At 42.7% G+C, this 15,236-nt stretch overlaps 1 protein-coding gene across 1 annotated transcript in view; it reads right to left on the bottom strand.

Moving 5' to 3' along the window:
* LOC135090682 (hemicentin-2-like) overlaps positions 1-15,236 on the bottom strand; it is a 164,094-nt gene that overhangs the window by 86,840 nt on the left and 62,018 nt on the right. The window contains 2 exon segments of the mRNA XM_063987681.1: positions 1,300-1,374; positions 1,376-1,503. Coding sequence (XP_063843751.1) covers positions 1,300-1,374; positions 1,376-1,503 — 203 coding nt within the window.

Raw genomic sequence — 15,236 nt, 5'->3', positions numbered from 1 at the left:
TGTGTGTGTGTGTGTGTGTGTGTGTGTGTGTGTGTGTGTGTGTGTGTGTGTGTGTGTGTGTGTTTTGTGGTATTTTGAAAGTTATAAAAGCCCAAGTTTTTTTCCCATTTTCCTCCAAGTAAAGAGCGAAAAGTTATTATGTATGTTGTCCTCCTCCTCCTCCTCCTCCTCCTCCTCCACCTCCTCCTCCTCCTCCTCCTCCTCCTCCTCCTCCTCCTCCTCCTCCTCCTCCTCAGTCCTCGAGAAGTTTCCGTTTCTCAGAAGTATAAAAAAAGAGGAAAAAGAGAAATAAAAAAAAACTTGCTGAGGGGAAAAAAAGGGAGAGAAACATACCAGTAAGCCAAAAGGAATAAAATAATGAAATGATGATGATGATGATGATGATGATGATGATGATGATGACGACAACAACAACCACAACCACAACAACAATTTCTCCAGAATCGAATTATTAAACAGTCTTGCGGCTTCTGTTTTCCGTCTTTCTTCTCTATACTGTCTTCCTCCACCATCACCACCACCTACTTCTGCTGCTCCTCTTCTTCCACCTCCTCCTGTCCTTGTCCTCCTCCACCTTCTCCTGCCCCCCCTCCTAACTAGCCCACAAGTCCAGTAAGTACGCCCATGCATAGAGTTGCATACTGTCGTGAATTAAGTTAAGACGCCGGGTACTAAATTAAATTGTCGAAAAAATGTACAGAATTTAACATCGGCAACTGTAATAACCACGTCCAGTATTTAACGAATGACAGGCACCTTTCTGCGATGAGTAAGGGAAAAGGTCTCGGAATGTTGACATCTAGCGACATTTAAACCAGTCAGCATTACTCAACCCGTTAAAACTGCTGATAAATTAAATGTCTTCACTGAACGTAGCTTAGGAAATCATAAAGAGTGATGCTTAACTGTTTCACTCTAATAACCAACAGTTCACACACTAAAGGCACTATATAAGATGTTTACAAGCACGTACAGGAATGAAAAGAGGAAAAAAAGAGCTTTCCTCTGCCTAGTCTATATTGGGTTTAGAAACGCTGTAGAACAAAAGGAAATATGTCGAGTGGTATGTGATAAAATGAAGGTGTGCCAAATTGGAGTCATAGGGTTAGAACCTTATATAATTCCCATTTAGACAATCTTCTTCCTCCATCTCGTTTACTTCCCCTTTCTATTCGTCGTAAATCATAGTAATATAAAACAGCCAAGCATCTTCCTACCTAAAAAAAAAAAAAAAACACACACACAATCCCACAAATCTGAAAAAAAAAAAAAAAACAAAGATTCACAATAAAAACTTACTGATTTGGAGCCTAAGTTCCTCGCCTTGCAGGGCACGTGGGCTGGGGACCCGACGGCGGCGCTGACGTATTTTGGGAGAGTCTGGGGCGAAGTGTGGGCCTCTGGGGGGTGCAAAGGCCTCCCAGTCTGGCATGCCCACCTCCTGCCCATCCACGTTGTTGGCCCCAAGCTTGCTCCTCATCTTGCTATTCACGAGAAGGACATCTGTGGGGGAAAAAAGAGAGGGAGGTTTATCATTTTTTTCCTCTCCCTTTTTCTTTATCAGTGAATGCCAATCAAGATCACCTGTGGGAAAAAGAGACGGACCTTTAGCAATGTGTTTTTTTTTTTCTTTACTAGTGAATGTCAGCCATAAAAATTGAGAAAAAAAAGATATCGTCCCGTTGCCGTTCACAAAAGAGGCGGAACATATATAAAAGGTAAGAGCCAATCAAGGATCATCCAGTACACCTATTTTTTTTTTTTTTTTCCCTTTCCACTCGCTACCTACGACACTGCCACGTATGAGTTTCTAAGTGTTGCCATTTTTACACAGGGTACTTCAAGGAATGAGTTGTTTTGATGGCCATATGTAACTGTGTGTGTGTGTGTGTGTGTGTGTGTGTGTGTGTGTGTGTGTGTGTGTGTGTGTGTGTGTGTGTGTGTGTGTGTGTGTGTGTGACGACTAGGTATTCAATATTCGTTCGTTATTTCTTTTATATACTTTTTTTAGATTTCTTCTTCTTTTTTTATTTTTTTCCGTATTCTGCTTTTGAAGAGAGACATTTAAAAGAGAAAAACGAGAGAGAGAGAGAGAGAGAGAGAGAGAGAGAGAGAGAGAGAGAGAGAGAGAGAGAGAGAGAGAGAGAGAGAGAGAGAGAGAGAGTGTGTGTGTGTGTGTGTGTGTGTGTGTGTGTGTGTGTGTGTGTGTGTGTGTGTGTGTGTGTGTGTGTGTGTGTGTGTGTGTGTGTGTGTGTGTGTGTGTGTGTGTGTGTGTGTGTGTGTGTGTGTGTGTGTGTGTGTGTGTGTGTGTGTGTGTGTGTGTGTGTGTGTGTGTGTGTGTGTGTGTATGTTTAAGTTCAAATAAGCTTACATAAGATGGTGGGGGAGTCTTAATCTTGTTGTCCATGAGATCATCTGCATATATGAGAGAGAGAGAGAGAGAGAGAGAGAGAGAGAGAGAGAGAGAGAGAGAGAGAGAGAGAGAGAGAGAGAGAGAGAGATTCTTTTAATGTGCTCTTTCCCTCAGCTTTATTTATTGATTAGCCCCTCGAGTCTTACATATTTCCCTCTCTTCTAAACATTAATTATCACATTTTTCCTTCATTAGCTTCATACATTTCTTTGCGTGCTATTCCTTCTTTACAATTTTCACGTCTCCCTCTTAACTATTTTCTTTCCTTTGACGATATCCAACTTTTCTCTTCGTTTCATGCACTGCTGTTTTTTTTTTTTTTATAATCCACTTGTTTTCATTCTTATCTTTTCTTCTTTCGTCTGTGGTTCTTTTGATAATATTCTCGTCTCCCTAACTATGTATGTATATGCTTTTTTTTTCCTCCTCTCGCTTCATCTGCCTCCACTCACACCGTTACCTTCCACACACAAAGATGAGACACAATGCATGTCCGTCACACGTCGACATAAGCTGATGCAATGTCACGCTTCTCAACATCATAGACACGGAAGACATTGTATCTATCAGAGGGGAGTGGTGGTGGTGGTGGTGGTGGTGGTGGTGGTGGTGGAGGCAACAAGATGAAAAACAAACATGACTTACAGAACAAATAAGAAGAAAGAAAATATAGACCAACTTACTACATCATTTTAAAGAATTACATTTCTCACATGAGCCTAAAACGAAGAATTAAGACACACACGCACACACCTAAGAACCACGAGACATCCCGTTCGCTACGGCAGGAGGCGTGGAAGGGTCTCAAGGAGGAGGACGTAAAACACTCCAGACGTGAACATAATTCGTGTGGATCCGACATTTCACTCACGCTTTTAAGAAATATAGAAAGGGAACTGGTGGGCGTATGATGACTTGTTTTGGCTGAAAGGTCCGCCGGGGACGTAATCTGATTCTGGCGCGACGATCATCCTCCTCCGTGAAATTCAAGAGAGGAAGGTGAAAAAACAGCAGCGGTTGGGAGGAAAAGAGCAACATGATTCTCGAGGCAATTCACGGAGACATGAAGAGCGATGAGCAGCCGCGGAGATGAAGGAGAAGTGGTGATGGTGGTGGTGGTAGACTTAGTGTTGGTGTGGGTAAAGAGAGGCTGTGTAGAGGGTTTGTTTTGTGTGTGTGTGTGTGTGTGTGTGTGTGTGTGTGTTGAGGCAGCCAGCAGCCAGCCAGACATGGCGGACATCCCGGCGCGGTGAAGGCAGCGTCACGAGCGGCGGTAAATGGCCGTGACGACTCCCTCAATCATGTCAAACTTGCGCCTCTGTTCCTCACACGCGCCGCCTCCGCTCTCCACCTGCGGCCCCCAAATGGTTCTCCAGACGCAGTTTTCGGTGTGAGAATAAATCAAGCCAGTTGTGTTTGTTCCCCCAAGGGCTTCCGAGGATCCATTCATCTCGCGACGCCCTCGTGAGGCGGGAGGGCGATAAGATTACAAGTATTTCATAAGTGGAATTTAGGAAGTTATCGAGAGCGAGCGTGGAGGAAGTCATACAAGGCGTCTGGCACAAGGGGAAGACGCGTTATGGCCTCATCAGGACAGGGACAATATGCACAAGTTGTGGCTTGCCTCGCTGGAAATTATATCACATGCAGTTCGTGTCCGCCATGGGAATGAAGGGAAGGGGCGTTTGAGTCCGTATCCCTCCCTTCCCCCCCCCAAGGGCCCCCAGCAGGGCGCAATCAAGGCAGCAGGTGTGGGAAGGAATTATTTACACCTGTCGAGGCATTGGGACAGAATTCACAGTCGAAACAGTCCGTGTAATTACACTCTCAACACCTTCCACGCCTCCTCCTAGAAGTTCCTGCGTCCCCTTCAGCGCCTGTTAGCCCGCGGCAAGTACTGCTGACGAGGCTCTCACGCGAACCTGCCGCCTTCTACACTCCTCACCGCTCCCCTCTTCTTCTCAATGGCATCCTCACACCCTCCATCCATTCCCCTAGCCATTCTCTCAACCATCACCTCTTCTGCCACTATCACCAACACGATGCAGACCCTTTCTCTCCGCCTCTTCCCTTCCCCACCGTCTCCTGCCCACCTTCCCGCAGCCCCGCACCTCCCAGCGGCCAGCAGACAGCATCATTCTCTTCCCTCATCATGGCGGTGTGATGTGTGGGAGGAAGGTTATTAAAGGAGACTCCTAATCTATGAGGTACGCCCGCTCTGCTCCCAAACAACTCTTCCTTACTCTTCTTCCTACTTCTCCGCCTCCTCGTCTCACTTTCCTTTCTTTCGTTTTCTCCTCTTCTTGCCTTGTGTTATCTCGTTCCGTCTTTTGCTTCTAATTAAGATTCTTGGCTTTGTTTCGCGTTCGTGCTGAGATACAACTACTACTACTACTACTACTACTACTACTATTCTTGACTTCCTATTCTCGTTCGTGTTGAGATACTAATACTGCTACTACGATTACTACCACTACTACTATCACTCATACCACCACTACTACCACTACTACCACTATTACCACTACTACTACTACAACAGCCAGCCTTTGTGCACGCCTCCAGGCCTCCCCTAACACCGCCAATTATTAGCATGCGCCTCTGTACTCACCAGAATAATTATGTGTTGTCGGCGTTTCTCACACTCTTAGTATGAAGTATCGTACCGCTTTCCCTCCTCCTTCCTTCCCTCTTTCCTTTCCTTCCCCTCCTCCTTAATTTCCTTTTCCCTTTCCTCCTCCCCCTCCTTCATTTCCTTTCCCTTCTTCCCTCCCTCTCTCTTTCTCGTTAATTTCCCTTCCTTCCCTCTTTTCTTTCCTTTCCTTCCCTCCTTCTTAATTTCCTCTTCTTCCCTTTTTCCTGTCCTTTCCTCCTCTCCTTTTCCTTTATTTCTCTATCTTCTTAATTTCCCTTCCTTTTCTCTTTCCTTTCATTTCCCTCTTCCAACTTCTTTCCTCTTCTTCTCTCTTCCTTCCTTCCCCTTCCTACCTTCCTTTCCCTCCTTTTTCCTCCTTTCGTTTCTCTTCCTTCTTTCCTTTCCTTCCCTCCTTCCCTTCTTTTCTCCTCCTACCCTCATTTCTTTTCCTTCCTCCCTTCCTTCCCTTTCCCTCCTCCTCCCTTCCCTTTCTCTCCTCGTTCTTTTTCTTCCTTTCCTTTCCTACCCTCCTTCCTTTCCCTTCTCTCCACATTCTTTCTTTCCCTTCCCTCCTGCTTCTTCTCTTTCCTTACTCCTCGAGCACATTTCTTCCTCACTATCTTTCTCCTCCTCCTCCTCCTTTATTTATCCTGGTCTCCCACACGCAGTTTACTAGTAATATTACATTGTTCAGTAGATACCTTCATTATAGATCAAAAGCTTTCCTGGTATTTGTTCTTCCTAGTTATTCCGCCTCCTCTTTTTCTTTCTTTTGCACTTTCATTCCTTCCTATCTTCTCTTTCACTCATTTCCTCCATTTTCTTCTTTTAACTATTTCTCTACGTCTTCATGTTCTTTCTTTCTCCTCCACGTTCGCTTCTTCTTGCATTCCTTCCACCACGACCTCCTCCTCCTCCTTCTCCTCTTCTTCTTCTTCTTCTTCCTCCTCCTTCACATCCGTCTCTTTATTGTCCCTGTCTTCTTATCCTACTTTCTTGGTTATTCTTTTTTTCCATCTTTTCCTTCTTTTATTTCTTCGTATCTTACATATTTGAGCCTTTCGTCTTTTGTCTTCTTCTTCAATTTTCCTTCCTTTCCTCCTCCTTTCCTCCAGTGCGGTATAAATGTCAGGGATTCCTTCACGAGGTTGCCGCATCATCTGCCGCGAATCTTGAGCACAATAACAATAAAAATAAATAAATAAATAAAAACGATGATAAAAACAAATTGAGCCTCATAAATAAATTCCACAGTCGCGTTTCGTTTTAATTATAGGAAGCAACTCTCTCTCTCTCTCTCTCTCTCTCTCTCTCTCTCTCTCTCTCTGAAGCCCATTGTTCTCTCTCTATTGGTCATGCGGCGGGAGACATTGGCGCCGATGCTAATGAAGTGAGCAGAGGGTGAAGCCTAAGCAGTGACGAATGACATAATTAAGTGGTGAACAGTAATTGCCAGGCACATGATTAATACGCGAGCGGGAAAATGTGAGAGGGAGGGTGAGGGAAGGGGGAGGGGGTCAGGAGGAAATAGACGTGACGATGACCAGTTTATAATTTGTTGCAATATTTCATCTTTGCTTGTGTGTGTGTGTATTAATTTTCTCTCTCTCTCTCTGTCTCTGTTTTCGTTCTCTCTCTCTCTCTCTCTCTCTCTCTCTCTCTCTCTCTCTCTCTCTCTCTCTCTCTCTCTCTCTCTCTCTCTAAGAAAAATCAACAAGAGTACAAAAAAAGTAAGAAATAAGAGAAACACAAATAACACAACATATACGAAACAAAAAAAAATAATAAAGCAAAATGAGAAAAAGGAAAAAAAAATTCATTAATAAAAAAAATAAACGTACGAAATAAAAAAGACCAAAAAAAGGAAAAAAAGAAAAAAATAGAAAAAAATCACAACGGAGCTCACGACAAAAAAAAAAAAAAAGAAAAAGAAAAAAAAATACGGAACAAAAAAAATAAATAAATGAGTAAATAAATGAAAAAAAAAACAAGGTAAAAAAGAAAATAAATAAAACATGACACTTTACAACGCAGCCCATCACTTCAAGGGAGGAACAGCAAGTGTAGCTAAAACTTCCCGGCCAATGACACGGCACAAGATGACAGGTGGACGTGGGAGGTGACAAGGCGAGGCGCTGCAGGTGACTCACTGAAGAAATTGGTTGTCTTGGTACAGCTGGGGTGCGCTGGGACGAGCTGGGGTGACTGGGACGAGCTGGGGTGACTTAAGGGTACGGTAAGGAATGAATGTGTACCTTAAGTTTTTGTCGAGTCACTCTCTCTCTCTCTCTCTCTCTCTCTCTCTCTCTCTCTCTCTCTCTCTCTCTCTCTCTCTCTCTCTCTCTCTCTCTCTCTCTCTCTCTCAACGAGTATTCCCCTTCAAAGATTCCTACATGATAGATTAGGTGAAGTTAGGTTCGGTTAGGTTAGATTAGGTTAGGTTAGGTTAGGTAAGGTAAGCTTTGGTTATGTTAGGTTAAGTTAGGTTAGACAGGTTAGGTTAAGTTATGTTAAGTTAGGTAAGGTAAAGTAAGGTTTGGTAACATTTGGTTAGGTTAAATTAAGTTAGATAGGTTAGATTAGTTTAGTTAGTTAGGTTAGGTTAGGTTAGGATAAGTTAAGTTAGATTAAGTTAGGTTAGGTTAGGTTAAGTTAGATTAAGTTAGGTTAGGTTAGGTTAGGTTAGTTTAAATTAAGTTAGGTTAGGTTAAGTTAGGTAAGGTAAGGCAAGGTTAGATAGGTTAGGTTAGGTTAGGTTAGGTTAAGTTAGATTAAGTTAGGTTAGGTTAAGTTAGGTAAGGTAAGGCAAGGTTAGATAGGTTAGTGGAATATAAGAGCGGAATTATTTGGGGATGGAATTTTCATGGAGCAATCTTCGTGGGTGGAATTTACGTGGGAAGAATTTACATAGAAGGAATAGGAGACCAGGACGGAGCAGAGGAGGAGGAAGAGGTAAAGAAAGAGGAGGAAGAGGAAGAGGAAGAAGAAGAAGAAGAGGAAGAGGAGGAGGAGGAGGAGGAGGAGGAGGAGGAGGAGGAGGAGGAGGAGGAGGAGGAGGAGGAGGAAAGGGGAGGACGTAGAAAAAAGTTTGAGAAAAGGTGGCAAAGGTTCTGAACGAGGAAAAAAAAAAGTGGAGAAAAAAAAAGGTGTTAGGAGATTGAAATGGGTAGAGGAAAGGCTGCGTAAGTGATAAAAGTTAAAGGTAGAAAAGTATTGACAAAAGGGTGAAAGTAAGACGAAGGAAGATAGGTGTCGGTAGAGAAAGTGTAAAAAGGAGTTATGACTTTGAAAAAAAAATATCAAGGAACTGGAAAATGTAAGAAAAAAAAAACGAGACTAGATGAAAAAAAAAAGACTTACAGGTGAGGAACGTTGGTTTACAATAATGAAACGATAGAAAGAGTGAATGAAAACGAAAATAATAAGAAAAAGAATATAAAGATGTCTGATTGATACAATAATAGATTTGAAAGATACCAACCAACAAAAAGTAAAATCAAGAGGACACAAAAGATAGAAGGAGGAGAAAAGAAGAATAAAATAGTAGAGACTGAGTAGAGATAATAAAGTGATTACCTGAGGGAGGTTGATGAAACAGGAAATACAGGAGACAAAAGGAAAAACACGAAAGGAAAAATTAATAAATACAGGGCTTTTGCTTTTGGTAAGGGAATAAGGGAATTTCGTGAAGGGAGTGTGTGGTGAAGGAAACCGAACAGAAAATAAGGAAAGGTTAGTAAGATTATCAAATAACAGAGGTAGAGAAAATATGAATAGAAACGTTGAAAATAAAAAAGGCAGGTTTATAAAGGGAGTTTATAATGACAGAAACAAAATATACGTTAAGAGAAAGTTAGCAAAAGATTAAACGAAATAAGCTGCAAGAGGAAGGATTAGTAAAGGGAACAAAAGGGGTGGTACTGCTGGAAAAAAGGCTCAGGAAGATTACTAAAGGGAACTCGACAAAAAAAAAGTTACTAAAGGGAGGTTGAAGAAATGGGAGGGAAAAAAAAGAGGAGTGAAAGAAAAAAAATATTCTGAAAAGGGATGTGGGAAATTACAAAAGAGAACTTGACAAAGAAAAAAGCTTAGTAAAGGGAGTTCACTAAAAGGATTAAAAAAAAAAAAACAGTTAGAAGGGAAATAAAACAGTGAAAGAAAAAAAAAAGAAAAAAGATACTCTTGACAAAAGGGTAAGATTAGTAGAGAGAACATGATAAAGAAAAACCTTAGTAAAAGTTCACTGAAAGGAAGGCAGGGGGAAACAGGAAACAAAAGGGAGTTGGAAGACGAAATAAGAGTGAAAGAAAAAAACTGAAAAATGGCTGGAAAAAAAAAAATCAGGAGAGGAGAGAAATAAAGAAAAAAAAAAAACTGAAAAATGGCAGCTATTCTTGGTGAAGGGTAAGGGAGGTTAGTAAAGGGTGCTAAAGGGAGGCGAAGGGAGTGAGAGGTGACTCAGTACGCACAGAGCAGCCATAATCGTAGTTCCCTGAAAGTGTCAAAGTTGGAAGGCGACAGTACGTTAAGGAAGGAGGAGGAGGAGGAGGAGGAGGAGGAGGAGGAGGAGGAGGAGGAGGAGGAGGAGGAGGAGGAGGAAGGGTACACATGGGTATGAAAAACGGAAGAAAGAAAAGTACTGTATGAAATAAATAATAATAAAAAAGGGGGGAGGGAGTAAGGTAATGAAAGAGAGGAGAGGAAGAAGAAATTTAAGAAAAGAGAGAGCAAGCCGGAACTCATAAAAGTGAATAGGTTTAAAGAAGAAAGAAAGACAGAGAGAGAGAGAGCGAGAGAGTGAGAGACAAACAGAGATCCGAAGAGAAAGACACACTAAGACAAAGACAGAGACACGATACATAACAGAACACACAGAACACCATCAGTCAAACAGCATACAATTCAGTAACGCTTGCCAATGCAACACACGAGGCACAACACTCCCCCAGGCAGGACCCAAGGCTGTCCACGTCACTCCCACTGAGGAAGAGCCACGGTACACAAAAATGATCCTCTCCTTTCATCCCCCAGAGATATTTTTCAAGGCTGCTACACTCTTAAAAAGTACCCAATAGCATTCCTGAAGACAAGTGAGTGTTACATCATTGAAATACGTGTTAGGATAATAACTGTTTGAATGTAATGTGATGGTAGTCTTGTTTTGCTCCTACCGCTGGAATTAAATCAAAACATCACTCCAACACCATACCAACACCACTGAACTACCATGACTTTAACATATCAGCACCACAAAACACCATAGCGACACCACATCAATGCCACTTAAACACGGCCACTTTACCACACTACCACCACAAAAACGCCACCACAACACCACACCAACACCACCAAAACACGAGCACTTTACTACACAAATAATAAGAGAACAACACCATTAAAACACCACTAAAATACCTCTGAAACACGGCCACTTTACCGCAAACACAAAATGAAAACACCACTTTACCACACCGACACCACCAAAACACTTGCATTTTACCACACCAGCACCACAAAAGCACCACAATATCTAAATACCACCACAGCACCACCACAGCATTACCACTACAACATTACCGCAACACCACTCCTTCACCGAACCACACTTCAACACCATCAAATAAGAATAATCGATGTATCCTCAGGCGAAATTCAACACATCACAAACTCCTTTCTGTAAATCCACACTGCCACATCACTACACCACCACAAACACATCACCAAAGGGAACAAATCACAATAATCCCCACTTAAATGCGACGTATCAGACATTCCTTTCAGTAAATCCCCGCTGCTCAGTCTGTCCGAACTGAGGTGGGAAAAATATTGGGTAAATGTGTTGATAATATTAATGTGTTGCCGCAAACTTGTATTTACACGAACTATTTCACCGTGTCATTCAAGGATAGTTCCCCCTCTCTTTGTCCCCCTCATGCAACTTTGGGCACCGATTATGAGCACGTCTATGAGCTGCTACAGGGGGAAAAATAATATCCGTGTACCTAAGCGTGGAAAATCGTGGAAATTGGTCGGGGTACTTCCAAAAATTTCCATTCTCGTGGGATGCGCAACAAAGGGTACATAAAAAAGGGGGAAAAACGGGAAAAAACGGGGAAATATACAGCCAGTGACCTGCATTTTTATTTCCATTACCCGAGGACACAAGCTGATCCGGAAAAAAGAGATGTATTTTTATTTTCATAACCTGAGAACACAAACTGACCCGGAAAAAAATAAATAAATAAAAGAGAGAAAAGAATGTTAACGGAAAGGAATACGAGTGTTTTATCCTTCAGAGTAGCAGTATTTTTTACGACTCATTTTAAATCACCCCGTCATTTATCAAAGGGTGAAAAAGAAAGAGAAGAATCGGCACCCATTGTGTTTGTGCAGCACTAAATATCGACTTTTTTCTCTTTTAAAGGAAGTCGACGTTCAAGACACTCGGTTCATGGCTCGACATCACTGTGCTCTCTCTCTCTCTCTCTCTCTCTCTCTCTCTCTCTCTCTCTCTCTCTCTCTCTCTCTCTCTCTCTCTCTCTCTGTGTGTGTGAAATACGAAACTTCCTTGAGCGTCTGGTACTTTCTTAACTTCCTGGGGGCTTTCCTGGTTATCTGGGTCACTATCATTACTCTCTCTCTCTCTCTCTCTCTCTCTCTCTCTCTCTCTCTCTCTCTCTCTCTCTGCAGCTCAGGATTTTGGTCCGTGGATTAATTTTTTTTTTCATGTCTTCTCGTTCCTTTCGTGGACAGTGTACCTTATTTTTTTTTTTTTTTTTTTGTTTATGTCCCCCAAGATTCTGGTCTATTGTCCTCTCTCTCTCTCTCTCTCTCTCTCTCTCTCTCTCTCTCTCTCTCTCTCTCTCTCTCTCTCTCTCTCTCTCTCTCTCTCTCTCTCTCTCTCTCTCTAAATATATATGTTTTGGAGAGGACAAGGCTGTAAGTTAAAGAAATGGAAAAAGAGAAGCACAGGGAAGAAGGGGATATCGAGTCTCTCTCTCTCTCTCTCTCTCTCTCTCTCTCTCTCTCTCTCTCTCTCTCTCTCTCTCTCTCTCTCTCTCTCTCTCTCTCTCTCTCTCTCCTTCACTGCCTGCTTATCATCTACTTCTCCTCTTTACTACTTCAAGATAATGTGTATCCCGCCTACTTATTGATGCTTCTCTGCTTATTTTACGGTGCGAAAGGCGAGTGTTACCTCCTCCTCCCCTGCTAAACCTGCTGCCTTTCTTCATCCCCTGCCCTGCCTACCTGCTATATTTTGTAACGCTTTTATTGCGAGAATGCATGTCTAGTGGGAATATTTGTACTTGCTGAGTTTGAAGTGAGTGGAGAGTAGAGAGTAGAGTGAGAGAGAGGCGGGTAAATAACAAGACAAAGAAATACCAAGAAGAAACCAGATAAAGAAAACATGAAAGAGAGAGAAAGGAGAGGTGTGTGTATAAGAATAATGAATAATGAGTGAGGAATAAATGCTGCGAAGTGACACTCACAGACGCAACACCATGCTGGGTACAGAAAAAAATAGAAAAAAAGAAAAAGAAATCGAAGAACAAAAACTGCGATAAAGGTGTACAAACAAAAGACACACACACACGTACACACACACACACACACACACAGAGAGAGAGAGAGAGAGAGAGAGAGAGAGAGAGAGAGAGAGAGAGAGAGAGAGAGAGAGAGAGAGAGAGAGAGAGAGAGAGAGAGAGAGAGAGAGAGAGAGAGAGAGAGAGAGAGAGCATATAAAACTGAGCAAATATCACACACACCCACACACTCCACCAGCTATCCACACACACACACACACACACACACACACACACACACACAGATCAACCAATAATTTCACACACACCCACAATAACTACACTTACCTACATCAAAACCAATACCCACACACACACACACACACACACACACACACACACACACACACACACATTTCCACTAACAACCGCACTACAATTTCACAGAATCACATTTCCCCCTAACAACCGCACCACAATTTCACAGAATCAGAGTACCATTGGGGAGTGTTTACACCATCTGTTCACCTTCTATTAGTGACGTGATATAAATACCACTTGAGGTGATGGATGGCCGGGGCCTTGAGTGGACGCCCCCGTAAATCTGAGGCCCCAAAAAAGGAAAATGGGCTTTGTTGGGCTGAAAAAATATGCAAGGTCGCTGTTTGTTTTCGTGTCGTTCATCTCATTGCTTGTTTGGTTCGTGTTTGAGTCCTGACCTTGTGTTAGTGTGTTTGACCTGATCCGCCGTGATCTTTGATGGATGACCTGACTGACTAATTCACTGAGTGCTAGATTCATTCATTCATTTATTCATTCACTGCTTTCAGTCCCTGCAACAAAAGAATTTATGCTTGGCAACAAAATTATGGAACAGCTGCGTAAGTACAAACACACACACACACACACACACACACACACACACACACACACACACACACACACACACACACGAAAACAGACAGAACCACACGACTGTAGCTTAGGTCTTGTATACTCCAACAAAGCAACACACACACACACACACACACACACACACACACACACACACACACACACACACACACACACACACACACACACACACGCCACGCCCTCCCATTGTCTCAGGCCTTGGGAAGATACACACAAACAAGGCACTGATAACTTGGCCGGGCGGGGAAAGCCATCAAAGACCTATTTATCTTACGAGTGACTTATGGAGGCGAAGAAAACATGACGACTACAATATTATCACCGCAGGACGTGTTGGCTTGAGCCCTCCCACCGCTACTCAAGTGCTGTACCCTGCTGAGTCTGCTGAGCTGGCTAGGTAGTTGGTGGAGGCCCGAAGCGAGGACGATAAGAAGGGTGATGAGTCAGGGAGCGAGGTGAGGCAAGGGAAGGGTCGGTGAGGGAGATAATAGGGGTTGAACGCGCAGGCACTCAGTCACGCAAATGCTCCAGGTAAATGGCCCAGGTGAATGTCCCACGTAAACACAGATGAGGATGAAAAATGCAGGTAACTAATGATTGTAATGGCAGCGCGTGTGGCTTCACTTGCGGCGAGGCCAAATGGACGCCAAATCGTGAAATGCTGGCGGAAAATTCAGGTGTTCCAGGTGTGTGTGCGAAGAATACCTGCAGGGAGGGAGTTTAAAGGGATCGATTTGTAGGTCACCCGAATACTGACAGTTCGTACATTTCTGAGAATCGACAGGAGAGCGAGACAAAGTGAGTGGCAGAAGTGGATTCGAGGTAGAAGGGTGAAGTGGAGAAGGGGCAGAACAAGAGTAGGGAGATGAGGAGGTGACGAGAGGCAGACTGGAGGAGGTGGAGGGAGCGGAGATGGATGTGTTGAATGGAGATAAAGTGGAGGACGGTAATGTAAAGAAAGAAATTAGATGGAAAATTGAGGAAGTGCATGAGTGAAGTGGATGAGTTTGGAGAAGTAAACAAGGAGAAAAAGAGAGGGAGAACTGAGTTAGTATATGAAGATTGGGAGAAATAGATGAAGCAGAAAAATATGAGGAAATAAGAGAGAAAGAATGAATGAAGGCACGTGACAAGAGATAAAATGAAGAAAAAATGTACATGGACTGAGAGAAATATGAGTATGAGGTAACAAATGAAGGAAGGAATAATATATAATAAAAGAAATTCATAGAGATAGGTTATAATAAATGAAAAAAAAAAAACCTGAAGCAATGCGCGAAAATTATGAATATGAACCAATGAATAATGAAAAGCAATGACAGAATCCACGGCAGCGAGTGACAAGACATGCAAAATTCAGGCAACCAGGGCAGCAAGTGACGAGAAATGCAAGACTGAAGCAGAAAACTGAGAACAAAAATAAGTACTTTTGAAGCAGACAATAAGAAATTAAATCCAACAAAATAAAATAAATCCAAGGCGCTACATGAAAGACGAAGATAAAAAAAAAATGTCTGAGGAGTAAAGAAATAAAATATATACAAAAAAAAAAAAGATCTATAGGGGACAGGTGACAAGAGGAACGACCAGGCGAGACAACAAGGGGATCTGTCAACACAATATTTCTCACCTAGGAGTATACTGGTAACCTTCCCTCTCCCCTGTCCGCACCTCACCCCTCTCTCTCTCTCTCCCATCTCACTCTCACCTCGCCATCAAAGAGCCGCGCGGTGCAATATCACAGAGGCGA

The sequence above is a fragment of the Scylla paramamosain genome, chromosome 35 (assembly GCF_035594125.1).
Source record: "Scylla paramamosain isolate STU-SP2022 chromosome 35, ASM3559412v1, whole genome shotgun sequence".
In the NCBI taxonomy this organism is placed as follows: Eukaryota; Metazoa; Arthropoda; class Malacostraca; order Decapoda; family Portunidae; genus Scylla; species Scylla paramamosain.
The sequence above is the reverse complement of the archived record's forward strand: the minus strand, read 5'-3'. Positions and strand labels throughout refer to the sequence as shown.